Consider the following 26,271-nt stretch of genomic DNA (forward strand, 5'->3'; position numbering starts at 1 on the left):
AGCCGCCCCGCCCCCTTTTTCGCCGCGGGCGCAGAGGCTGCTGGGATAGGGGAGGTAATTTTTTCCCGCCGCTGCCCCAGCTCTGAGGTGAGGGGGAGTTGGCGCCATGTCCCAAGCAGATCCTGAGCTGCTCCTGCAAGAGCTGGGAGGTTGGGATTGGGATCTGTGTCGCCGGGAGTTGCCCGTCGTCTTTCCCCGGCTCCTTATATCCTTCCCGGGAGGGGTGGTTTGGTTGTTGTGTGGCTGTGGGGGGAGCACCCCGAAATGGCGGGGTGGGTGTGTGGGGATGCCTCCTTCAGCCTCGCGCAGTTCAAGTAAATAAATGCGGGAGGGGGGGGCGGAAGTGGTGCGACCTATGCAAGGGGCTGACCCAGGACAGAAAAGCTGGGTATTTCACTGGAAATGAGTACAGCCCTTCACTGAAGTGAAAGATTCACGGTAGAAAATAGCGTGTGGTTCATTTAGCACTGTGGATAACTCCCCCAGCCGCCCCCCTCTCCCCTCCTCCAAAAAACCCCCCACCAAAACCCAAACAGACACAAAAATACAGAAGACTTATTCTCCAATACACTGTAGAAATCGTGCGGGTGCTGAGGTGTATCTGCCTGTGTTGGTTATGGAGCACCCCTGCCAATTCCGTACGATGGATGAAGTGTATGTGGGACACTGTGGCAGAAGTTGCTGTGACTTCTGCAGGTGCTTTAGAAATAACCTATACAGCAGAATGAGTTTGAATTTCTTTAACGCTTTTACTCTATGTATCAAGAGTCTGAAGACTGGACTGAGCACATTCGTAAGTAGTGACCAAGAATTGCCTCTTCTTCCTAAGGGTCGTTGTACTGCAATTGCGTTATAAAATTTGGCACTACTTAGAGATACTTCTGCTATAACTACTGACTTTCACAGTCTTCAGCAATCCTGCTGGGCCTTGCATGTTACATGAATTACATGTTGAATAAGCATTCTAAAAGCCCATAAAGAAGCTATGCCTGTAAGGCTGCTTTTTCTATCCCACTGCTTTTAGATACTTGAAAGAACAGTGCTGTTCTTCTTGTATTTTATTGTCTTTTTGGCCATTATCTTACAGGAGGCAAAACTCTGCTAATACCTCATAGCGATAAGAAAATGAGGCTGATATGTAACCGTTTAGGAGTCTTGCTAACATTCACTGATGTTTATTAGTGCCAACCAGCATGTTAAATGTGCAACTATTTGCAGTTTGGAATATGGAGAATTCTCGTTCCATGGGAAAACAATTGTGCTCAGCCTTCAACTAAGCGTAGTCATGTGTGATGCTGTTATTGATGGGTTTATGCATGTTGGAGCTGTTACTGTTACTTGATTTTTCAGATAATGCAAATGTGGCAAATTTTATGTTGCCCCTCAGAATGAAAGATCTGATCTGTTTCTGCTTGATGCAGTTCTTTGTTTCATATGGAAGGTTACTTCATATTTCTGATAATCACATTTTGTTTTTCTGTAAGATTTTACAAATGTTTTGCTTTGCAGGTGTTTTGAGGATCCTGATTGAAATGTTTTTGCCCCATATCAGCCTTGCAGATTTGGAACAAACTTTTTTCTCAAAAGTATTACCTAAGGTATGACAGCTTCAATTAAGTGTGGAATTTTCAGTCAGTCCAGTGCTAAAAACCTGCTTAGAATGCAGTGATTCTTTTTTGAGGTCTCATGATGTAATTATTGCTTTGGATACAAAACTTGAAATTAACATTTTGCCCTTTAAAAGTTTAGCGATTTTGTGTTGTTGGATTGTTTCTGTGACTGTTACCATTCTTTACAGTGGGGAGAGGATCAAACATATGATGTTCTGCTTTCTATATTCAGTAACAAAATTGGGTTTTATTTCTTTTTGAGAAGATTGGGCTTTTTGTACAATGACCAAGGTGCAGAATTTTTATGTGAGGTAGCCTCTCAGGACAAACAAACTGAAGAACCCAACACATCATGAATAAACATCGTGATATTTGTGAATAATACAGTGACTAAACTTTTAGACCATACTGGCCTAACATATGTTTTCTTTTTGGATTAAAGGGTGGAGGATTTTGTGCTGTAGTTGTATTAAAATTCTTCAACGCCTACATTTTAACTGATGTAAAGCAGTGCCGAATTACTGATTTAAGTTTCAGGCCTCAGCTTGTATATTTTAAGAAGCCTGTAAAAATGGCCACGTGATTTCCATTTACCCTATTTTATGTTCTGTAGCAAATTTTAGAGATTACAAGAAAAATGGCTCATAAGAGGCATATCCTGAACAAGGATTACTCTAGCATACCAGTTTATGTCGTATCCTCTTGCACATGCCTGGAAGCTGCTCGCTGTCTTTGCAGTCTCAGCAGTAACACTCATAAAATATCCAAGGACTTCAACCAAAGTAGAAATTGTAGTTTGTAGGTCATAGACTTATATTTCTGTATGTATTCAAACTGTTAATGATCATTCTCAACAAAAAACCCCAATTTTTCTGAGACAAAATGAAAATCCTTTTAAAGTGGTGCTGTTTTAACTAAGTAAAAAATCTTTGGTGGAATGAGTTATATATTTCAAGTGAATTAGCTAGGAAGCTTGCTTTACTAACAGATTTTATAAAAAGTAACAGCTAATATAGCTTCTGTCTAGTAATCTGGGAAAACCATAAGAAGGATTTTGCTTCTTGGTATGTCATTGCTTTACGAGTCAAATGCTACAGTGTGTTACCTTCTCCTGTGAGTTATCTCAGTGGCCCAGGACTCCATGCCAAGGAAGCAAGCAGATACAGAATGGTGTTACTATTAGTGTGTGTACATTTTAAAAATAAAATATTTAAGTTTTGTTTTGTTCTGACAGACTCTACAGTTATTTGATAACTTGATGTATGAATTATCCAGTGAGGCCAAAGGATTAACCAGCCAGAACACTGAGTTATGCAGTACTGTAAGGAATCTTTTACAGGCAAGTCCCAAGAAATAAGCTGTCAAAGGAACGCTTATATTATTCTTTGATTTTACCTAAAAAATTAAGAAGGTTTTAGAATGTCTCCGTTAGCTACTAACCAGCTGGTTAAAGTGTAATTTGAACTTCCTTTGCAGTTGAAGCTCAATTAAAATTTTGTGAATTATTTGATTATGTTTAGTGTGTGATGCTAATCCGAATTTAAAATAATCTCAAATTCTCTAACTCAAATGGAACATGATTCTCCATAGTTAAAGAGTGAATCTGGCACCTATTTAATACAGTCACTTAATTCGGAGTTTTAAAATTTTTTGTAAATTGAAAACAGTAGTCAAAAGAAATATGAAACTTTTCAAAGAGTATATGTTATCGGAGAAAAGGTCTGGAATTGCTTGATATTATTTTGTGGAGCTTCACTCATCTTTAAGAAACTACTTATTTATGCAAATAGTGAAGCTTAAATGCCATAAAAATCTAGGTGCAGTTCAGCTACGAAAAGATGCTTTTGAAATTATTGCAGGAGTGAAAAACATTGATTGCTGTTGTTTATTCTTGCTTAAGACTATGGTGCAACTGTTGGAAACTCTGACCGGTTGTGTACGATACGTCTGCACGCTGCAAGAGTGTGTGCCTCTGGAGAGTATCCGCACCCTTCCATCCTCAGTTCTTTATGTAATAAAGAACACGTTTACACACTGCAAGGTGGGTCTGTGTTAGGAGGAGAAAAATATTCTTTGGCTTTTAGGAAACACTTCGTAAGAAGATCCTATTTTGAAATAATATTGTTGTCAGTTTATTATTGTTTTAATTTAAATTTAGTTGTTAAATAGTTTACAGAATGTACTTAGCGCACTGAGGAGAAGGATGATTTTTCAGCTCTCTGTCCAGCAAATCTGACCTGCTAGTGAGAGACCCAGACTGTGCTGTTTTCATATTTTGCATCAATGTCAGTTGAACATTTTGCTTACGAATGTAGGCTCTCTGGCATCTGTGCACTTCTGATAGCTGTAATATTTTGAGAGCTACAGATGGTTGCCAAAATGGTGCCGCTTACCTTATTTCTATGCAAGTTCCAAATCAGATTGAAAGTTGTGATAGGGTCTTTACATTGGTTACGATGAGTAACGTATACCCGTTTCAGAGCTGCATTTCCAGATGCAACACTAATTCCCTCTATAGCAGTGAAAATAAAACAAGGTGATCATAAGGACATGAACAGCTTTTGGCTGACCTTCATTTTCAGCCGTTTTCCATGTCAGGGCTTGAACTCAAGTGCCGTACCTTTATTTAACAATTCTGATTTGAAAGTATTGGGAAATACATGGACTGCTATTTCTTTTGTTGCTAACCTTGTACTGTTCTGTTCAGAAATACAATCTCAGGTTCATGCATCAAGGCCTAATTCAAAGCCCACTAAACTCACTAGAACCAGGCAGACTTCATTAGTTGTTGATGAGGCTGCAGGTGAATAGCATTTTATGTTTAGTGAACAGGGGTTGGTAACAGAAGCTATAGATGGCTGCGTATTGAGCTGAAAGTAGGTACGCATATGCCTTGTTCTTTTTCCTAGTGAAATGTATGACAAAGCTCTGTGGTTTCAGTGTGTGAAAAATCAGGCTGTGATTCCTGATGTTTTATTTTTTAAACCTCTTTTTCCCTGTTTCCTACAGGACAGTGAATCGGTGTACTGTGGGCATCTGCACTTGATTTCTGACCTCCTACAAGCTATGTTCAAGGAAACTTACTCTCTTCAGAAGCAGCTGATGGAACTACTTGATGTGATTTCCATGGGCTCTGCTTCTACTGAAGATAACATCACAGATATGGTGTCAGGTATAAGTGGGTCTAACTTTTAGGCTTACTCAGCCTTTTTTTCTATAGAGAGTATGTCTGAATTTTTAAAATGGGGTCCTGACCAGTCTTTCAGAAAGCAGCATTTTGAAGCTTGAAATATTTCCATTTTTCTCCTGAAACTTTCTGTGTGGGATGGGGCACATTGTGTAGTTTTGTAGGAAAGGGGCAGCACCTAGGCGCTGAGCCATTTTCCTGATTCGGTGTCAATGTGGTGGTATTTTCTTAGTGCTTGTGGTTGCTGAGGTTTTCCTAGGAGAGAAGCATAGCTGTAAACTCATGAATCTGATTTAACTTGGTGGTTGCTGTTATTATTTTCTCCTTAGTAATCCACACTGTGCTGGAGATATGCTTTGTTATTTCCAATATGGACCATGCTCTTCATGCCAATACTTGGAAGTTCATAATCAAGTATGTCATTGAACTTTTGGAGTTTTATTGTAATATAAACAGACTATAATTTTAAATAACCAGTGTTTCAATAGCTTTATATTCAGAGTTTCAAATAAAATTGAAATTAGAAAATTCAGTTTAGCTATTTAGCTAGTAAGAAAATTTAGAAATTTATTTTAAAATGTAGCTAGTAAGTAATATTAAAGGCACTGTCAGTGAAGACAGTTAGGAATCGTATGTGAAAAAGTAATAGAACCTTGACTTTTTGCATTACTATACAGAACAAAATTTGAAACACCCTTGTCTGAATAAATAATCCTAAGAAGTCTGACCTGCAGTTTTGTAGGTGCTTTTGGCTTGAGCTGTGCTGTCTTTCGCTTTCATCCTGCCTCTCCTCTGTGTTTCAGTTACGGCTATGAAGAGGGTTGTTCTCTCTGAATTTCTGGTTTCACTGTACGCAGATATTGCACAAATTAGCCTAAATAGAAGAATTAGTTATTTGGATTTGTACGAACTCATTGCATGATCATTTTGGACAATTAAACACCTGATTATGTTCCTATCTGTTAGGCAAAGCCTGAAGCACCATTCTCTGCTGCAGTGCCATCTGAAGCACAGTGACATCCTCAGTGGCCTCTGCAAGGACACTCTTTTTTCTTTTCACTCCTGCTTGCAACTGGCTGAGCAAATGAAGATGTCAGAGATACAGGTGAACTTAAAAGCTCCCAAAGCTGCCCTTGAACTTGAGGAGGATAAATTATTTGTGCTGTATTATTGCTTGGAGAGATTTGGGTTTGGTATTTTGGGCTTTTTTGGGTTTTGTTTTGGTGTTTTTGGTTTGGTTTTTTTTTTTTTTTTTTTTTTTTTTTTACTTCATGTGGTACGCAGAATACCGTGTTCTTTTGAAACCACGTGAAAATGAGGCCCATAACTTTGTTTAGATTGGGGATGTTTTAGTGAGGTGCTTAAAATAAGTTTCCACCATACTCTGTGGGAATTTTTTTTATTTTCTAAACTGACGATATCCCAAGGTCAATCAAAAGATAACATTTCAATTCTGAATATTGCTATAAAAGCGTTGAGGCATACTGAAGATTAGGCATACTGAAAATTTCTAAAGTATTTCCCCCATAGCTGCAGAGTCTGGAGAGAATCAAGTTTGAAATAGGTTTTGAATGTTGTTAGCAATCTAACTTTCTTTTTTATTGTATTACTCTGTATATTAAGTTTTTGAATTGCTTTTTTTGGATAGGAGGGCACTGACCTCAGGCTGTTCCAGAAGACAGTCAAACTGTGCAGGTTCTTTGCTAATTCCCTTGTACACTACACCAAGGTAGGTTTTGATACTTGAGTTTTATGTTAGTATTAAATTTAAGCCTCTGGTCTGCAAATGGGATAATTTTGTACTGCATAACATCTTAACAATTTATAACTATACCATATGGGTGGTATAATTAACATCTGTGCATAACCTGCTTGTAGTTCTTCCGCCTGTATATACTCACAAGCCTAAGCAGGATTACTGCTGTGATTTAACAGAGAACCAAACAAGAATAATAAGCTGTTACAAGCAATGTTACTGAGGAGTTGGTAGTAGGTAGCCAGGCCTTACAGGCAGCCTTGAGGCAATGCAACAGTAGCTTTATCTGGAAGAATTAGGCAGATTAAAGCTCTCGCTAAGTTTTCAGAATTGTTGCTCATTTCAACAATTGAAAACAATGTGCCATTAATAAGAAGAAATGCCAGCGTACTGTTACTCGCTCTGACACTAACTTCCTGCTCTTTTCCTGGCCCTTTCACTTTGTTGCTGTGCTTTATTTTTCTTAGAAGACATGCTGTGAATCTACCCATTTTAAGAATGCATGTGAAAAAATTTTGCTCTCTATGAACAGCAATGATGGTGCATTCTGCATCTGTTTTGTCCTATGGGGTAAAAGCAGGGGAGTGATTTTTTTTTTTTTTTTTTTTTTTTTGCACAGAGTAAATAGCATTTTTAAAAGATATGCCTACTAGGAATAAGGAAAAAGGAAAAGTCCCCATGGGATGGAAGACTGGTAGCTTGTTGGAGATGATAGGTACACGGACGTGTGCTAAAGACTGTAAGGGTACTAATTTTTTTTTTTTTTTTGCACAGAGTAAATAGCATTGTGACAGGATAAAACAGCCTTACAGATGTATGAGAGCACTTCAGGTTTTTGCAGCTCTCTATGGCTGTTACAACTGTACTTACTCATTTTTTTTAAATAAGCCTATAAATGTAGTTGTTTTACCTACAATATATACATGTAGGTTAATTAAATATTAGGAATACTTTGTTTATTGTTTGCTTTGCACTTGCCTTGTGCTGTGGATTGTTGGAACTTAACCAATTTTTGCAGTATAGTACTTTACACATCAATACAGCAGAACAGAAAGTGTATTTGATCATGTATTTTATGTTAAAAGTACCATTCACAATTAATGGCTTTTGCAGGAATTTCTTTCCTTCTTCTCTGATTCGTGCTCTCAGTTACATCAGCTCTTTCTTCAGATATACAGGTAAGTGAAGTACAAATAAGTGATAATTGATGGTATCTTAATAACATCTTCATATTATATTCTTAAAGTTGTAGGTTTTTGAGATATAAAAATACAGATCTCATTCCAGAGTTGTTCCTTTCTTTTTTCATGTACAGAGATCTAAAAAAAAAATGTTTTTAAGAAATTGTAAATTTTTGCATGGTACAGGTTACCTTAAACCCATTCTTGATCAGCACTCTGCGTGCTTGGTATTGACAAGCCACTAACTTTGCTGCAATTGATTATGTCAACATTTCTTAACAGGTTACGTGCAGAATATGCAGATTGATTGTCCTGGACGCAATTTCATTTGAAAATTCTTGTTCCTAAAGTCAAAATTCCTGAGGGTAGGATTCACCCTTCGGTCACCTCACAGTGAAGCAGTTAGGCAGAGCTAAAACAGAGCAAGCCAGCAGTGTACCTTCCGCTTTGAAACAAATGGTAGCATGATGTTAGTCAAATCATGCAAATTCAAGGCAATTCAGAATTCCCATTCTCTAGTAATCATAATTCCTTTCTGTTTCATATGTAACGAAACAGCCACGCTACTCTTTTTTTTCCGTCTCAAATTCTAGTGGAAGAAAAAACACAAGACTAAATGCAGGTGTCTGCAGCAACAATTTGACACACTGTTTCAACTTCAAGACGAAGTATGGAAACATTTGTCCTGAAGGGAGAGAGGATCAGAAACAGAGTATCTGGAAATTTTTCATAGCTTTACTGTTGTGTTTATAATCTTGTGAAATCTCACAACAGGACTGACTGGTTCTCCTGGAAGCAAATGCTTTTTTAGTATTATGCTCATAAAGCATAGCAGACTGCAAGCGGCTTATTTTTCTTTCAAAATTATTATTCTATTTGCTGCGGTGATGGGGAAGAATAGGGGAAAGTGGACTTTATAATAGAGGGCTGATTTCAGTCATTCTTTTGGAATTAAAACCAGGTTCTGTGGTGAGATACACGCATGAGTTCACTGCATGTTTCACTGCAAGGTCGGGTCGATATTTTTTTATGAGCTTCATTTTCTAACTTTATTTACCTTGTAGATCTTTCTCAGGTGGAAGGTTGTAAACTTTTATTCACTCAGCAAAACTGAACAGGGTTTTTCAGTAGGAAGGTAGCATTTTTACAGTCACTTTATAAGCTGCAAGAGAAGGTTTTCATTTCATGATCTCTTTTGCTTTATTCTCATATCACTTCTTTTTTTCTTTTATTGCCCAGGTTTTTTTTTTTTCCCTCTTCAAAGAAATTGTGGTACCCTTTTATTAGTGTCATGTGCTAAATCAGCGCTGTCACATTGATGACTGTCAGGTTGTGTCTACAGGTGTTTTCTTGACTTTTTTTATGATTCAGTGTATTTCTTCTTATATATGTTAGGTATTTTCCATGAGCTTATCAGGTTTTCTTTCAACGTTCAGTAAAATATTGGATTGTGATGCTTGGTTTAAAGGCTGAATATAGAGTTGTAACTCTCAAGCTATAATAGATATTCGAAAATGGGGAGCCTTTTCTTTTTTTTATTTCACAATAAGAAAGAAATCATGAAATTGCCTTTTTTTAAGTTCTTTTGAAAAGTAATATTACTGAAAATGCTACTGAGAATATTTAACTTTTTTTTTTTTTTTTTTTTTTTTCTTCCCCTCTCAGCAAATTTCCTCCCAGTCTTTATGCTCCAGAGATCTCGGAAGTTCATCAGGATGAAATATCCCGGGTTTTTCTTGTGGCTCTGGAGCCTTTCCTCAACCAGCTTCTTCCCTTTCGCCCTTTTATGGAGCAAGTGTTAAGTGATAAGTTAGGTGGGTTTAAAATACTATGTAAGCATCTCTAAGGGACCAGGATTGATATTTTGACTTTCAGGACCACGAGCAGTATTCTGTACTGGTTTGCTTGCCTCTAATTCTTTTGTAAGTACTGTGGTATAGCCAGTTGCGTGTTAACTCAGATGACTTTTGTAACAGATAGCTCATGTTGCTGTTGAATGCATCTTTTCCAAAGTATTCACAGTAACTTCAATATTAATCTGGTTAACAGAAATCCTATAAATTCTGCTGGTTTGCACAATTTCAATCCACATTTGTCCCACACTTTCAAAGTAGGCTGAAATTTTTCTGCTCTTCTGTTGGTGGGGGAAGACAGCTATCCTTCCTTAATGAATTATTTTCTGTGGAAAGTAGAATGCCTTGAAACTGAAAAATGCTCAGCTTTTTGTCATTTCTGCCCTGACCAACATGTCATAATTCTGAGACAGCTATGCTACCACTTGGGAGATATGGTGTGAGCATCAGTTGCTGCTTTCCTCTCTGTAGGCTGGTCTGTCTTCTCTCCCACATGTGCACTCTGTCCTTGTGATTATCCTGACACACTTAAAAGAAAACTGTGTTTTCAGTGTTGGAGGCATCCAGTGCTTTCAGGGAGATTGGAAGCATGAGGCACCCAGGTTGTAACTCCTTTGCAGCATGTTGCAGTGACAGTTCAGAACTGGACTATTTTATTTAGCTTTCATCTGAAATAGTATATTGCATTTATTTTTCACTTCAAACTTAATGTTCGCGACGAAATGTTCCTTTTTTTTTGTTTTCCAGCTGTGTATATTAGTGATTTTTTTGATTGTTTTACTGGGAGCTCTTATGTTTCACCAGTTGTTCATCGCTTGTCACTTGCTTAAAAGCCAGTTTATGCACATGTTATATTTATCAGGGCAACTAGCATCATATTTATAAAAAAACTTCTACAGGTCTCCCGCTTGAGCAGCAGCTGCCTCAGTGTCTCGTCCTGATTACCATAATGGACAAGCTGTCCTCTCAGCCTGAAGAAGTGCAAACTCTCTGGATCACAGGAAACAGGTACTAAAAAGATTTTCGCCCTAATTCTTCACCACAGTGGTTAGTCTCTATGGGCAAACAGAGGGACTCAGTTGCTGGGGTTTCCCTTGCAACCAAATAGCAAAATTTGTCAGACTCTATAGATTTACATCCTTAGGTTGAGAAAAACAGGATTTGATGTTCAGTGCTTCAGGATTGAAGGATACAGAGCCAGAGGTGTCTTTGTTTTTCCAGGAAAGGAACTGTATTTAGACTACTTCCAGGATAAGGAGAGAGATGTGTGTAGAATTTATTGGCACTTCACCAAATCTTGCATTTTTTATGCCTGGACCCTCTAATAATCATCTGAATTTGTAAAAGAGGAAGGTAGTCAGGAAGGTAAATCTAGTGTAAAAGCACTGAAATTATTGCCGTTGTTTCCGGTCAGAGACAATGATTCTGTAGTACAGATGTTGTTTGCAGCATTTGGGATTTGCATATCTGTAACCCAACTGGTTTGGTTTTTTTTTTACCCTTGCAGCCTGTCTTTGTTTTCAGCTCTCTTCTCCAGTTTCCAGCAGTGTTCTGGCGAGCTTTCTCTCCCTGTTTGTTTGCCAGAGGTGATCAGTACAGGACAGCCAGCAGTTCCCATCACCCTGTATCACTATGTCTGTGTCCACCTGTGCTCCTTCATTGCTTCCACACTCCCATCACACTTTCCTCAGCTGGTAAGATTGGTTTTTGCTTATCGCCTCTTCAGCTGTTGCATAGGTACTCTTTAAAAAAGCATGAGTTCTTTCTAATGATGTAGATCTGAAGAGATTCTTAGGTATGAAGTGGTTCTGTAGAAAGCAGCCATGATACAGTTACGTGACTGGAGTTCAGTTATAGTCACTTGTGGGAATGGAGCAAGTAAAGCTTCATACAAGTTCTTGAGAACCTCAGTGGTTGGAAATTTTTGTTCTCTTTGGAAGGGGGGGAGGTCAAGTTGTTATAACAAGTTCAGTGCTTTCTTTTATGCCGTATTCAACTTGTATTACATTTACCTGGTTTTGTTAGTCTATACTGTGAAGTAATAAAGTGCATTTAATATTTAGAGTAGATAATATTGTGATTCCAGCTAGGAACATACCATAAAATAGTAATAAGCAAAATTTTCTACTTCAGAGGAGTATTCTGGGCTTTGATTAATGTTGCATAATGTTTTAAAAGTTTCTCACTTTTTACTGCATGTAGACAAAAGAACCTCTAGATAAATGTAAAACTTCATAAAGTTAAAAGCAGTCATAAAAATTAAAGCCCTAATTTAGGGTGTTTTTCCTGAATGCTACACTTTTCTTTCACATAAAAGTTGTCTTTCTAAAAGAGGAAAAGGTTTTATTTGTTTTTTCAGTAAGATGCCAGTAAAGCTGGCAAGAAAATTGGCAATGCATTGGTTTTATGAAAATTTGGGCTTTTTTTAAAGTTGCCTTGCGAAGAAGGGTTGCGCATGATGAAAGACTTTGAAAAGTGAAGGATCCTTGGCCCATTGAAATGAATGTACACGTACATTCAAAGTACGCAAAAGGTGTAGCTGCTTGCTTGATGGTGTAGCTGAATACAGACTATGAAAATGAGCTCTCAAAACATTTTAAATTCGATAAGCTGAAAATTGTATTGGGTTCTATGCTAATTAGTGGAGTAAAGGTAATAGTGGGTCTGCAATCTGTTTCTGTGTGAATTTACATGTATTTCTCCTCAGGAGTATGCTCTGCTGGATGCTGTGCTGGGTGCTAGTATGATCACATCTCTGCTAGCAATGGACTCATGGTGCTTCCTTGCCCGGTAAGGTGTTTTTATTACAGGTCAAGCAGGATTTCTGTGGATCCAGTTAGTTCCATTGTTGTACATTATTCCTTGAGTGAGATTTTTTTTTTTAAGACAAAATTGTCCCAGAATTACATTCTTTTCAGCTATAGAGTGTATTTTGAAAATTAGGAGCAGAAATGGCTTAGCCATTTTTATATTCATGCAAGTAAGGGGAACATACCTTTTCTATTACTTAATAATTGTTTTTTGGAATGGTTCTCTCAAGTAAATTTGTTTCTGTGCATATCAAGTTTAAATATATTAGAGGAAATGGCCATCTCTCAGACAAGATTTATAGTACTTAGTCTGTAAAAGAGTAGGAATTACAGACTCACAAGCTTCTCTCTCCCTCATGTTCCAGGTATGGAACAGCTGAACTGTGCGCTCACCACGTTGTTGTGATTGCTCACTTGGTAAGAAGCACAGCAATGTTTGCAATTCAGCACCAGTTTTAATCCTCATTCTACTGGCAGACTTTCTAAATGGCTAAAGATAGGAGTTTCATCTTTTTCCAAATGCAAAATTGAGGTTGTTTTAATTCCTCAAATTGGGTTAATAATTAGCAAAAACAGTACTTTGAAAATGTAAAGCAACATGCCTAGTATTTCCAACATGCCCTGTATTGTTTTATGTAGTGCTACTGCTGTGATCCCACATAACTCTCAGAATATTCTGTACAGAATTAATTTGCCGAGTGGTGATTTTTTTTTAATTTAATTAGATGCATTCCCTGCTTTCTGAATTCAGATAAAGTCTTGGCCCAGTGACTGTTACCAAGTCTCTGCCTTGGGTGTTCTGCTGAGGCGTATGCTGTTCTTGATGGCTCCAGATCATCAGGCAAGTACAGTACCAGCACCTTCTGTCTTTCAATAGATTTCAGTAAGTAGCTTGTGTTAAAATATCTTCTTTCAGTTCTTCAGAAATAGCAGGATGTTGAGTGTTCGCTTGCTGTACTTGATGTTATTTTGTCACAGTGGATCCTAATTTGTGCAGATGTGCTCTTTAATAAGAACAACAAAGGTGCGTATACCTTTCTGAGAGCAGCCTTACTGGGTGGCAATGAAGTCCTTTTGTGACTAAGTACGAGAAAAAGCACATCTCCCAGGCTTGCTGAAACTGTATGTCCTGTCATTGCAACCGTGACTGGTGTTCATGAGTGCTCTCGCGTTATCAGATATGACAAGCAATATCCTTTCCTGTCAGTGCCTCTCTGTACACTTCAGAGAGGCTAACGCTTGCTCTTCTGCTTGCTAGGGCCATCTCTTCAAGCAGCTGAAGTTGCTTAGTCTTTCTGATGTCCTGTATGTGAAAAGGGAGGTGGCAGATTTTATATAAAAACTTGGATTTTATTTAAACAAAAGGGTTTACATCTTTTTTTTCAGGTAATATTTCTGAAACAAGCTAGTAGCATATTTTGAGTTCTCAGCTTTCTGGCAGGTTATCGAATTGTCTTCTAGTCTGTTTAGTTCTTCTTAACTCTTGTTTGCAGGTAGAATTTGCTCATAAGTTTATTCCAGAAGAGGAGGAGAACTTGGCTGTGTGGCAGCACGTATCCCTCAAGGCCCTGAATCCTGAGCTTAGGAAACGAGTGGCGTGTCAGCTCTGTGTGGCAGGGCTTGCACAGTGCAGGCGATGGCTGAATAGCAGACGTGCTTTGGGAGAGCTCCGACCTGTGGTAAAGGAGACTTAGTTCTTTTTGTAGAAATACGTGAACTCTGGATTTCCGAACTGGAAGGATTCTGTTGCTGTCACCTCAAGTCTGTTTCTCTGTGTGATGCACACCTGTTTTCCATGCCTGGCAAATGCATGAGCAGGAATTCTCATTTTAATATTGCCTTCTAGTACATAGCACCTTAGGACCCTCTATTCTGAGGGTGATGGCAGCGGAGGTCATGTTGTTTATTAGTTATTCTAGTTGTTGTTTGCTCTCTGGGTGAGCAGGTGTATCTCTCTTTAGAATTTCTGATTTATACTATGTCATACAATTATTTTTAAGTTTTAAAATCCTGTCTGTTTTTATGTGGCGTCAAATGTGAAAAGATGCTCACTGGTCTCCTTGGCGAAGGAGAGGAGTGTGAGAAACCAGCGACTTTCACATGAAGTATCTGCTGCCAGCTTTTGCCTGCCAGTGCAGCTAATGACCACAGCGCCGTGTGAAGCTCACAGAAGTAACGGATGGTTTCCTCGCTTTGGAAGCTTTATTGGCCGGTGGCCTGGTGGATTAGCTGTACTGTACCGCTGACACAGCACACTGGGCTTCTTGCCATCTTGTATCATTTTAGATGTTTAATATGAGCCTGGGGTTTTGTTTCATTTTCTGTGTCGGGTTTTTTTTGGTCTTACCTTATACATTTTTTTTCCTACTAGAATACTGCCCTTTCTGTCCTGCTGGCTGCCTACAATTTTGCAGGTGACACTCTGGAGGCAGAACTTCAGGCATCTATCTTGGGAGTGCTCGGTCAGTTCTGGACTTTTCTCCAGGCTAAGCAGGTAAGGGAATTTGCTGCTCCAATGGTGAAAGCACGATGCATTTCAGAGGCTTGTGCTGTTTCATCATATGTTTGTTACTAAGCTGTTTTACTTGGATTGGACCATTTCTGTAAAGCACAGCATAACTGTGCTGCCCATCTGCTGTCAGCTGGTTTATGTATTAGGCAGGCATGCGCTCTGGGAAGCGGACTGTGAATTTCCTGAATGTTACATATATGGCTCCTTGCTACTCCATCTGTTATCCAGTGTCAGATTCAGGCTTGCTTAATGAGAAGTCTGAAATGCCTCATTCTGATTCATACCAGTTACAAATTTGGCCTGTTTAAAATGTTAGAATGTGAACAAAAGTCGTTGGTGATTTAATTAGTACGTAGCTTAGCACACAAAAACCCATAGAGCTAGTAACCTTCCTCCCATATTTGAGAACAAGGCGATTCCTTTGCGACTGTATACCTGTTCATGTCTGCAATTGCAGTGAAGAAAAAAGGACTGTCATGGTTCATACTCTGGATAAAAAAGGAATGTTTGGGAGTGAGGGTGAAGAAGAGCCAACAATGCGCCCCTTCAGAGGTCTCTTCCAACCTCAGCCGTTCTATGAAGACATGTGGCAACTGATAAGTGAAAAGAAATACTTCAGATAACCCTTTGCTGCTTATATTAGGGAGTGGAGGAAGGAGATGGGGGATAAGAAATATTAATAAAAATCAAAGAAATATTGGTGTGACTTTAATATCTTCTGCTGCTGCTCACAATGAGTGTGAGTTAGGCTAAGAATTTTGGAACACTACTGTAACTTTAAATTCTTTCTTAAGTAGTTACTCCATGAGCTAAAATGCAATGTTACACATATCTTGTGATTTGTTGAAGGTCTTGGATGAGCCATGTCTCCAGCAGACATTGTGTTTATTACTTCACCTTCTGGAATTTTTCATCCAAGCATTAGATGCTCAGCTGATTACTCAGGTAAAAAAACCCCAAATGAACAAAAAAGAAACCCAACCAAAAAAACAAAGCAAAACCTTCTTATGAATAAATTACTTCATGAAAACCAAGTTCTCTGTGATTTACTGAAATCTCAAATGAGTTATTTCATGGTCTGGCCTTCTCAACACATGGAGGTTCCAGATTTTATTTCTTCCTTGATGACTTTCCTGGTCTTTAAACTAAGTATATGGAACTTTGGTTAATGTTGCTTTTGAGAATCCCATTACTCTGTAAGATAATTGAGAGCTATGGATATGCTCTAGAGCATGCTTCTTTCTTTCTAAAATGCACACTGCAGCTTTATCCTAGCCAGTTGTACCGCATTCAAGCTGTAGTGCACCTCCTGTTGGTTTCAGTCCAGCTCTCCAAAATCAATGTCCTCAGATTTAAAGATGATACAGAATTGTTTCCACCTGCAGTCTGTTTCATGGAGCTTTCCTGGGGTTTGTTTTCTGCAGGTATTTGCACTGCAGTCTTCCCTTTTCCAGCTGGATCCCCCAGATCATGTTCGTCTAGCGATGGTGGATTTTCTCTCTTCTATGGGAAAGGTGTTTATACCACAGGAAGCACAGGTAAATATAATTTTGGCTTTATTTAGATAATCTTCAGTCTTTTGATGAAAATATATGCTACTTATTTAAATATAAAGGATCAAGTTCATCAAATACATATAGGAGTGCTATGATGTAGTCATCTTGGAGGCTTACTAATGGTCTATGGCAGTTTTATTTTTCATTGAGACATGCTGAGCGCACGTAAGATACTTGGTTTATTCATCTGCTTGTTGCTTCTCACCAGTTAGAAAGGACTGACACTTGAGCCTCCAAGAAAAACTAACATGTTGCCTCCCTTACAGTGTTTTTTTTTGCCAGACAGGGCAGTAGCACGCTTGTGTTTCACAAACCTGTCCCTTGACCTTAGAGCGATTCTTTAATAGTAAATCATAATGGGAAGCTAACTCTTTGGAACTGATAGGTATTTGTTCCTCTTTCAGAGGCAAGTTGTACCCCAGTTGTCCTGTTTGTTTGCTTCTCTGCTAGCGGACCAGACCTGGCTGATTCATCAGCATGCGTTGGAGGCATTCACGCATTTTGCAGAGGTAGGCACAGCAGAACTCTGGATGTTGTGCATTTGGCTCTGTTAACTTTTATCGTACAGAAATTCTTCCATCTTAAATGTTTGCTGCTCTTCGCTGACCAGATTGTATTGGAGTATTACAGATGCTATTGCACATCAAAAGTAATGAGGGCTAATGCAGTTACAAGTGATTTCAGAAGCTGGAAGTGAATGAAAATTAAGCATAGTTTGCAACAAGGAAGGGATTGTCACAGAAACATTTCTTACTTTGTCTATTCCTGTGTTAATATGAATGTACTAAGCAACTCTTACTCAATGTTTTTGACAGGAAACAAGCCATGAAGATACTGTTCCTCAGTGCCTTAATTCTGAAGAAACTAAGAACAAAGTTGTTACCTTTCTGGCTAAGGTATGTGGTGGAACCATTTTACTGCTTTCTTAGTTGATGATGTACACATCCATAATATGCTGTCAATGTCTATACCTGCATCATCTACATGGCAATTAAATAAGTTTAAAATAAATTGTTCTGTTAACTGGAATCTGGTTGAACTTTTCTACTTGCTTTAATCAGCAGCATTAACAACTGCTATTCCTATGCACGCTCCTCTTCCAGTACTTCCCAACTTTGATTTAAATGTTTTGCTTTTCCCTTCTTGAACAACAACAAAAGATTAAATTGCACAGTTGCTGTTGTAAGCAGAGAATCTATTAAAAAGACAGGGATTTCATCATTCCATTTGTGTGATTTCCTTCCCGTTTCTCTTGGCTCAGTTTCTGAAAGTTAAATGAACATGTATGAAACATCTCAGTCCTTTTGGCATGTTAGAAAAAATTCTCTTAAGAGCAGATGTCTATTCATTCAGAATACAGACAGCGGGAAAGAGGAGGTGGTTGTCATGCTGTAACCTAAGGCAGGGCGACCTGGATGAGCAGTTCTTGACAAGCAGATATTGGCAACGGAACTGATAGCTGCCAGTGATGCTACACCAAAGTTGTTGTAGGTAACTTCAGTCTTCTGAGCAGGAGAGTTTGTGGGAAATTACTCAACTGAACTGCATGTTAAGATCTCTCCCTCCTTCCCCCTTGTTCTGGCATACAAATAAAGGTTGTAATGCCACCTTGCCTTAGTTACCTCTCCTGTGGCTTTCTCCCTAGGCGAGGCAAGTAGAAGAGACAACAGAAGCACGAACAGAACGCATGAAACAAGAAGGGATTACCTGCAGTGCACAGTTTATGAGAATGGCAGGAGAACAGGAGTCAGCAGGAGAGGTACGTGTACTACTTTAAACTATCTGGGCTCTGTTGTCAGTTTCTGTCAGTTCTGGGAAGCATCTAATGAGGTTCAAGGTGGTCTTGCTGCCCTCTGTGTTCTAAGAAGAGAACTCTTTACAAGGCAAGGGAATCTCTTTAAAGCTCTTTGCCATCAAAGGGTTTTCTTGTGTTTGAATGAAGACTGATCACTTACATAGAGCATTATAAATGATGTCTCATGTTTACTTAAATCTGCAGCCTCTGGCAAAAAGAGCGTGTCGCCCACCCTCTGAGGAGCAGTTTAAGTCAGCAGTAGGCATGATGGAGGGGGCAGTGGAGGCTGTGAAGCTGCTGCTCGGGAAAGGGTCACCCCCTGCTTGGCTTGCAGTGAAACTGGAGGCTCTACATACAGCGATAGCCATCCTCAGAGACAGCGTACGGTAAGGTGCACAGCAGGTCTTAGAGGCAGTAACACACACAGCTCAGCTCCCTGTTCTGAGGGAAGAGATGCCTTTACCACAATTGCTGGAGAAGAAGAAACTGTGATGCAGGGTGATGCTCCACTATACTGCTGGGTCTTGGTTAATGTTCCAAAATGAACCAAGGCATGAGAGGTTGGCCTGTCTTTCATAATAACTGGCTGGAAGGACTGATCTATTTTAACGGACACTATTGTGCATCTGAGCTGTCATTTTGTATATCGCCCACGTATAGCTTGGTCTTCTAAGCCTTTGTATGATGATAAACATTCCATGAGATTGTATTTTGGATATGTATAGCTTGGTCTTCTAAGCCTTTGTATGATAAACATTCCATGAGATTGTATTTTGGATACTAAGCTGTTTGAATCTTTGTAAAAGTAACAGTTACCTTTGTTCCTGTCATGTACAGGTGACCAGGCAGTAGGTGTTTTTATTTCAATTTTAAAATACACTCAAGAATAACAAATTAAGCCTCTACACTGTTCTCTGAACATACCTCTGCTGCTGGTCCCACTCCATGCTAGCGTCATCTTTTTAAAATAATCTTTATTGGTCGCAGTTAAGAGCAGAAAGAATGTGGCGCTTAAGCAGTTTGTGTTCAGTGGTCCTTCACTGCATGGTTTCTAGCACCTCTTGTGCCATCCACTGACAGAACTATAAACAGAAATAAATATGTACATTCATCTTAAAATCATCTCTTAGCTGTGGCTCCTTCTACCTTTTTAGCTAAGGGCTTTATTTTTCTGAAAAAAGAAGAAAAAGAAAGAAAAAGGCACACTAACCAAGGAACTCAGTGTGACTTTCATTTATTGTCATCAGTTTTTCAGAGCAGGGATGAGTTCTGGAACAATCGCTTACACCACTCTTGGCCTCCAGTAGCACGTCAGCACCAACACACCTATCACGCTGTTCTTCTTTCCGGTAGCAGTGGCACACACCGCAGCTGGGCGTATTGCTTGAGTGCAGGCCTCACCCCTGCAGGTTTTGGCACGGACTAGAAAGGAGCATCCATTTGCAAGAGATCAGGCCCCACGGGATCTTGCTGGCTGCTGCAGCAAGTGCCTGCCTTCTCGCAAAAGCAGTGCTGAGGTACTTATCCATTGTGTTGGGGAAGCAGCAACTTCTCCTACAGAATCCAACACGCCATAAATTGCCTTTGTCTTTTAAATCCCATTACCAGTTAGTGTCGTCTTCCCAGTTCAACTCCTCTTCTTCACCCCAGCCTGCAGCTTCAGCCTAGAATCACATAAAATTATCAACATTAAGGCACGTGTACTGTACTTGGCACAGCCACAGGAGCCAGGTGGTAGCCTGTGCAGCTTGCCATGGCAGAGCAAGACAGTCACCCAGAATGCCAAAAGCCCCTCGTAAGACCAAAAATGAAGTGCCAGTATTTGCAGCTTTCTGTCTTAAAGAACTTTAACCATGAGAGGAAACCCCTTAAAGACAAAGAACAAAGTAACAGGGAGATTCTTCTATTTTTTTCCTGAAATTAAGGCACAGCCTATTGGTACCAAAACCACTTCCCATTAAGAATAGGATGCTATAAACTAGGTGATTTCTTTACCCCCTAGGAAACAGCTGCAGTCCTGCTGTACTCTGAGTTTGATCTCGCCCATCCAGTGACAGAGCTCTTCTACTACTCCACAGCACTGACTGCACTACAGTGAGCCCCAAATAGGGTTGATACCACGACAGCACTTCTTAAAAATCAAGTATCCTATTTCCAAGTGTTGTAAACAACTTCAGTTTACATCCAAGGCTCCTATCCCCCTGCCACCTCCTACCCCTGTGGTAGCTCTCTTGAGGATGAATTAGCAAAACAACTTGAAATCAACACCTAGAATCCTAACGGAGTTACGTGTTCAGGCAGCAGCGTTGGGAGTGCTACCTCCCCTCCTAGGAAACAGAAGCCATCTCTGTAATGGGGCTAGAGGGATTTACCTGCTTACTTAAAAAGGCAGTTTTATAATGCCCCTGGTTCTCTGAAATGCAGAAATGTCTCAGCCATTCTTTCATGAAAACAAAGCACCCCAAAAGCTTTACAATGCTATTAGGTTTTCCTAGAAGACTCAGGAGCAACGCTGAGTCCTGAGCATCCTCTGTGCTTGAAAGCCCCCTTCTCTTTGTGCACAGGCAGGATCCAGCCTTGTTTGACCTGTCTGACAAACCAAGACCCTCCCTAAGGTAGCATAGGGTCCCTGCATCCAGGATACAGCAGCGCAAATTAAAAGCAGGAGTTAAAACGCCTTAGTCAGTGCCTTTAGCAGCGTATGAGTTAAGTCTGTTCCCTCACTATTTCTTAACACAGCTGTCTTGCTGCTGCAGTAACAGCCCCTGGAATTACCTGGTGCCTGGTAAGATGCACTGTTCAGAGCTCAGCATCTTGTGTTCACAGGTAAAGACTCGACCATGCAGTTGTATGCTGCTGATACCTCCTCAGGTTATCTACCATCTCATTAAGGAGCCAGCTGGTGCTACCACAGGGTGGTGTGCTATGTACATGCTTCAGGGTCCTCTCAAGTGTGCAGTTACTTAAACCCCACTGCTTATAGCCTCTTACCTCAATCACATCAGCTGCTGCAAATTTGGATGAAAACAGCACATTCTGGGAGGCACCTTCTCTGCTGGATACTACACCAGAGTGACTGGCAACAACTGCTTCTGTCCTCGCTTCAGGTAAAATCAAGATAGCTGAAGAAGGTTTAATGTCTGGGATCATGTCAGCAAACCAGTCCAGCTCAGGGTCTTGCACGGGTTTCCTCTTCACTTTGATTGTGAATTCTTCTCCTAGGCCAGACTCTGATGAAGACTTCAACCTTTCCTGAGAGGTCGCTTTTGGCAGCACAGTTTCTCCCAGTTGTTCCTGGTGGTCCCACTTGTCATTGCTCCAGCTGTTCCTGGGGCAAGACTTTGTGGGGGGACTCAATCTGAGGCTTTTGAATTCTTTGCTCAGTTGATGGGTACCTGGCAGAGGCCTCGGCGTTTCAACTGCATCGGCTTGTGTCACAGTGAGGCAGTTTCCTGAGGACAGTTCAGGACTAGGGCTGCTGGGTTCAAAGTCATCCCAAGGCTTCTCATCTACATCGTGTTCAGCAAAATAAGGTCCCGCGCTGCCCCGTGGCTCTCGGGGCTGAATTTGAATGTTCACAGTTTTCTCAGTGTCAGTCTCCTCTGGCTCACTCCAGTCTGGCCACTCCTCTGCTGGCTTTTCAGAGGTAGTCAAAGAGCTCCTGCTGCTCCCTAGCGTATTAATGCTTCCAGGAATTCCATTGAGGGGGGACTGAGTGTCTTGCTCACCTGTGGAAGACAAAGGTGTTACACACTCATTTCAAGAGAGCACGTGTAGAGACAGAGTTGTGCCTAAACCTTGACATTGCAGGTAGCACCTGGCATGGAAATAAGCTGGTAATGCTGACTGGAAAGATGCTTTGGAAAGCACAGCCACGTTCCTGCTTGCAAAGGAGGGGCATTCATCTCAAAGCCCTGGGGCAATAAAAGCTGACTGCTGGTGAGCAATAGGGGACTGAAAAAAGGCCATGAAAGTAAAGTGAGTCAGCTTCTGAGATCAGAGAATGAGCTGGCCTAGAACTCCAGTGTATCTATCTGCCAAGCTGCAGGAGGGGTGAAAAAGCATAGCAGAGAACCTGCCGTAAGGAAACAGAAATCAGATTCCCAAATAACTATCCCCTAGGAAGTCAAGAGTTACACTCTCCTTCCTTCACCGTTACCTTCCTTGATTCACTGTATCTCTTTCAGATCAGCACACAGGGAAAATTAACATCTTTTCCAGCAACATTTCATTTGTGGGACACTCGAATTCTAAAAAGGAAGAGCTAGGGCAAAGTTTTACCTGTCTTTAAAGCCAGGGGATTGTCTTGTCGCACAGAAAACTTCTTAACAGGTACATTTCCGGCAATGGGGAACACACAAGAATTGTTCTTCAACGGCCGAGAGGTTTGATTTCTCTGATTGCTTATGACATGACTGGGAGAGTCTGCAGGGTTAAAAGAAAAAGGACACCAGGTCCACAAGGTGCAGTTGTCAGTCTTTCTTCCAACCCTGCAGGCAGTTTCAACTTTCTTATTTACAACACTGACGAGCAATACTGAATGAAGACTGGCACAGCAATGCAACAGCTGTATACAACACAATACTCCTCTGTTCCTGCCATCTGCAGCTCTTGCCAATACGATGTTTGGGCAACTGCAAATGGTCAGGTTTTGCTACATTCTTTCAAGAAATACACAATGAACAAACTGATTTTGATCTGAACAGATGCTTAAAAAAAACCCAAATGCTGTCTACCACCTGGCTGGATCCAAAATCCCAGCTTCTGTACTGCATGGCATCACAAACCCTGCTCCCTGCCTCTCCTACAACAGCGCAGTGCTGATAGTCACAACAATGCAAAGCATAAGCAAGCTCACATGACTCCACAAACCCTGTTTTTTGCCTGGGCATGAGCAAAACAGGAACAAGAGGCTCTACCCTGAAGGCTGTGTGACAGCATCCCTCGTATCGCACCCGAGGTGAGGTGGGGTGGCAGGCAGTAACAGCTGCGCAAGGCAGGTTTGTTTCCCTGGGCCACTGATGACAGCTTGGCATGCACCAAGTTCTAGTTCATTTCTGGGAGTTGCAGTCTATTGTCAGTGGTGGTGGTGATTCACCAGCACCAGCCCCATTGCTGCCACCCCAGCAGAGCATAGCTTAGCCCAGTGGCCACCTGGCTCAGCTGTGTTCCCAGCCAGCTGCACCTGCCTAGGCCAGGGCTTGCCAACCCAGCCAGAGACCCGTGGCACTGGAAAGGACTGCACGTAACACGCAGAACCCACCCCCTCCCCACAGTGCCCTTGGTAAAAGGTACATCCTTTTAGGGGCTTAAGCAAACTGCTTATTAAGCCTCACATGTTCAGCCTCTAGTACTGTTATTTGCAGGTTGTCACTCACTGTTGAGGACAAAGGTGGGTGTTTTCTTGTTGTTTATCAATAGTTAAATCAGGTCTAATTTCAAATATATCCTGAAAAGTAAACCTGGTTTTAGCATGCAACCCAAAGGGGTTTATTTACCATAGTCTATTCAAATAATGTAAAGCAAAATGATGCAGTGAGCCATCCACAGATTTTAATAAAGGGTGGTAACTGTCAGTACACACATAATCGGGAAGAAAACATTTATAATTGATCTCTATCATGCGTTTCATTTGGTATCTATGTGTCTAAAGTAGAACAAATGCCGATTCTTCCCTCCAGTTACAGGCATTCTTAGTTTGAACATCCAGGAAAGCTTTCCCTTAGCACACTCGGTTCCAAGTTATCTAGCAGGTGCAGGGACTACTGTCTTCATTTGGATTAGCTGAAAAGCCTCCTGAGAGCGGAGAAAATAGGGAAGTTGGTATTCCTTTTCCAATCTATGAATAGAAATTGGGGGAAGAGGATGAGATTTACTGTTTTTAAAAACATGAAGGACAGAGGGAATATTAAAGGACTATCTGGGAAGTACCTAAGTCCTTTAGAAGGGTAACGTAGTTTTTCCTCCAAACACACACGCTTTATCTCCTTTGCTTACAGAGATTCTTAACATGAAAAAGATATTTACAATTTTTTTCCCTCCATATGTTTCCTACATTTAAAATACTTTTATATAACTCCTCTTATTATATCAGTTCTGTATCTGCAAACAGCACCTAATTTAGAATTAAAGTTTAACCGCAAGTCAGCTTTTTTTCCAATTAACCTGTCAACAGCAAAAGATTAATCACCCAAGAAATTTTGCCTGCATTGCTTGGACAGAATGTGCAAGAATCCCGAAAGCGCTCTGACCGTATCAATTACCTTCTGGGGAAACATCAGCAGTTTTCATGAAACTTGGTGCAGAGCTTTTGAAAATCTTCGTTCTTTCTCCACCTACAACTACTTCAGGTCCAAGCAGGGAGACGAGAACTGCCAAGCTGTGCAGTGTTATCGCAACGATAGAGTCGCTGGTATCTCGAAGGCCCAGCAGCACCTACACCGAGAACACAGTAACATTACCAAGAACAGAAAATTCCGCTTCTTCACTTTTTCCCCCCTTTAAATGTTATATTTACAGCATGTTTCATTTCCACTATTTCCCACAGCTCTCAGTAGATACTGGACTGTAATTATGTTATTCCGTAACATAAAATCAGCCTTCCACTTTGCTTTACAAGCTAAAGACAGTGGCTGATCCTTGTGCCTGCCAAGAACTGGACTGCAATGCCACAGCACCCTGGGCTTAGACTGATTCCTCCTCTGCTCTTGACAGCTGTGGTGTGAAACAGAAACAGAGTCTCTTTTTGTGAGGCTGCCAGTCAAGGCTGACAGGTATTGGCACAAGCGGTGTGTGTGACGGAGGGCATCGGATTTAACAGATCAGGATGGGGTGTAAGGGTTAGGGCTTGCATAGAAAGGAGGTTGCAAACTGTCAGAGGACTATGACACCCTAACATGAAGCTAAGAACCAACCCAAGCAATAGAAATCCCATATTCTAGGATAAACCACATATTGTTTTGCTGTCCTTAACCTGTGGCAATATGATGTTTTTCAACTCCTCCCGAGAGAACAGTTCTGCGTAGGCATGGATGTGAGACAGCAACACCATTCGAACGTGCTCCTCATGAACCTCAAATAGCTTCAGCAGCACAGGAATGACGTGCGTCTGGAACAAGGCCGGCGACAGGAGGCAGCTGGTCTGGCTTTCTCCAATTTGCTCTACGGAAGAGAGGCAAAGATGGGAAAAGGCTGCTTCAACAACAAGAGACAGCTCACCCAAAAGCTACTCACTGAGAAACCATCACAGCTGAGATCTACAGTGTCACCCCACTGCCAGCTCTGATTCTTTGTCAGCTGCCAACACAGCTTGCTGGGATGTCAGAGATGGGAGGGAGGAGAGGCAGCAGTGCCAGCATCCATTGCTCAATGGCAACAGCTCTGAACACTGAAGGTCGGACAATCACCACACAGGTATTGCTTGGCCAAAACATCAGTAGCTATTTAGGGAAAACTTCAGTAAGAGAGGGGAGGCAAACAGTGGGGACAGAGATAGCTGGGGATCCAGCAAAACATGCTGAACAGAGGAGAACAAGCGCAGTGGCAGAAGAAAAAAGGGCAGGGACGGTAGGGGAGAGGTGAGAAGAGAGATATGCAGTGAGCCACTGAGAAAGCCTGGGGTGGGCAGTTGGGTGACACGTAAACCTGGGAAAGAGCCCAGGCAATTCCTAATTCTCTCCCCAGCATCATCAGAGCACTGGGAAGTACTGCAAATGGGGAAGCACACATAACCACCCTTTCCAAATCTCCTGTTACACTACTTATTCAGGTTAAATAAACCCCACTATTCCCTTGATTCAATGGAACGACCGCTCTGAATTCATTCCAAACTTGTCAGTAATAATTCTGAAGAGAGAAACTATTTAAAGGTCACCTTTCTTTGGACCCAGGAGATGAGGAAGAAAACTCTTGACAGCTACAGGTTCTGCAAACACGAGCTGATTGAGTAGAAGAGGCACCAGCCGTGATGCTATCAGCTCCTCTGACAATCCAGTCACCCTGTCGAGCAGGA

The 26,271-nt window shown here is 40.9% G+C and overlaps 2 protein-coding genes across 5 annotated transcripts in view; one reads left to right on the forward strand and one right to left on the reverse strand.

The window, feature by feature from the left end:
* CUNH1orf112 (chromosome unknown C1orf112 homolog) overlaps positions 1–18,969 on the forward strand; it is a 28,549-nt gene extending 9,580 nt beyond the window's left edge. For 3 of the 4 annotated variants that reach the window (XM_035900807.1, XM_035900805.1, XM_035900804.1), the window contains 22 exons: positions 1,510–1,598; positions 2,845–2,949; positions 3,511–3,651; positions 4,620–4,782; positions 5,127–5,211; positions 5,764–5,902; positions 6,446–6,526; positions 7,667–7,731; positions 9,400–9,548; positions 10,487–10,595; positions 11,095–11,281; positions 12,295–12,377; positions 12,763–12,814; positions 13,149–13,238; positions 13,891–14,076; positions 14,769–14,891; positions 15,759–15,854; positions 16,334–16,447; positions 16,870–16,974; positions 17,281–17,361; positions 18,111–18,224; positions 18,465–18,969. In XM_035900807.1, coding sequence (XP_035756700.1) covers positions 1,533–1,598; positions 2,845–2,949; positions 3,511–3,651; positions 4,620–4,782; positions 5,127–5,211; positions 5,764–5,902; positions 6,446–6,526; positions 7,667–7,731; positions 9,400–9,548; positions 10,487–10,595; positions 11,095–11,281; positions 12,295–12,377; positions 12,763–12,814; positions 13,149–13,238; positions 13,891–14,076; positions 14,769–14,891; positions 15,759–15,854; positions 16,334–16,447; positions 16,870–16,974; positions 17,281–17,361; positions 18,111–18,224; positions 18,465–18,650 — 2,520 coding nt within the window. In that variant the 5' untranslated portion in view covers positions 1,510–1,532 and the 3' untranslated portion in view covers positions 18,651–18,969. Of the gene's footprint in view, positions 1–649; positions 794–1,509; positions 1,599–2,844; positions 2,950–3,510; positions 3,652–4,619; positions 4,783–5,126; positions 5,212–5,763; positions 5,903–6,445; positions 6,527–7,666; positions 7,732–9,399; positions 9,549–10,486; positions 10,596–11,094; positions 11,282–12,294; positions 12,378–12,762; positions 12,815–13,148; positions 13,239–13,890; positions 14,077–14,768; positions 14,892–15,758; positions 15,855–16,333; positions 16,448–16,869; positions 16,975–17,280; positions 17,362–18,110; positions 18,225–18,464 lie in introns of those variants that run through there. The other variant, XM_035900806.1, reaches the window with a different exon arrangement.
* Positions 18,970–19,478: 509 nt separating this feature from the next.
* Positions 19,479–26,271, reverse strand: part of SCYL3 (SCY1 like pseudokinase 3) — an 18,000-nt gene continuing 11,207 nt past the window's right edge. Inside the window, exons 9-14 of the mRNA XM_009645307.2 lie at positions 26,134–26,271; positions 25,234–25,421; positions 24,524–24,695; positions 22,542–22,685; positions 21,252–21,988; positions 19,479–19,924 (exon numbers count right to left, since the gene is read on the reverse strand). Of these exons, the coding sequence (XP_009643602.1) occupies positions 19,862–19,924; positions 21,252–21,988; positions 22,542–22,685; positions 24,524–24,695; positions 25,234–25,421; positions 26,134–26,271 (1,442 nt within the window). The 3' untranslated portion in view covers positions 19,479–19,861. The remainder of the gene's footprint in view (positions 19,925–21,251; positions 21,989–22,541; positions 22,686–24,523; positions 24,696–25,233; positions 25,422–26,133) is intronic.

Source organism: Egretta garzetta, unplaced genomic scaffold (assembly GCF_000687185.1).
Source record: "Egretta garzetta isolate BGI_Z169 unplaced genomic scaffold, ASM68718v1 scaffold598, whole genome shotgun sequence".
In the NCBI taxonomy this organism is placed as follows: domain Eukaryota; kingdom Metazoa; phylum Chordata; class Aves; order Pelecaniformes; family Ardeidae; genus Egretta; species Egretta garzetta.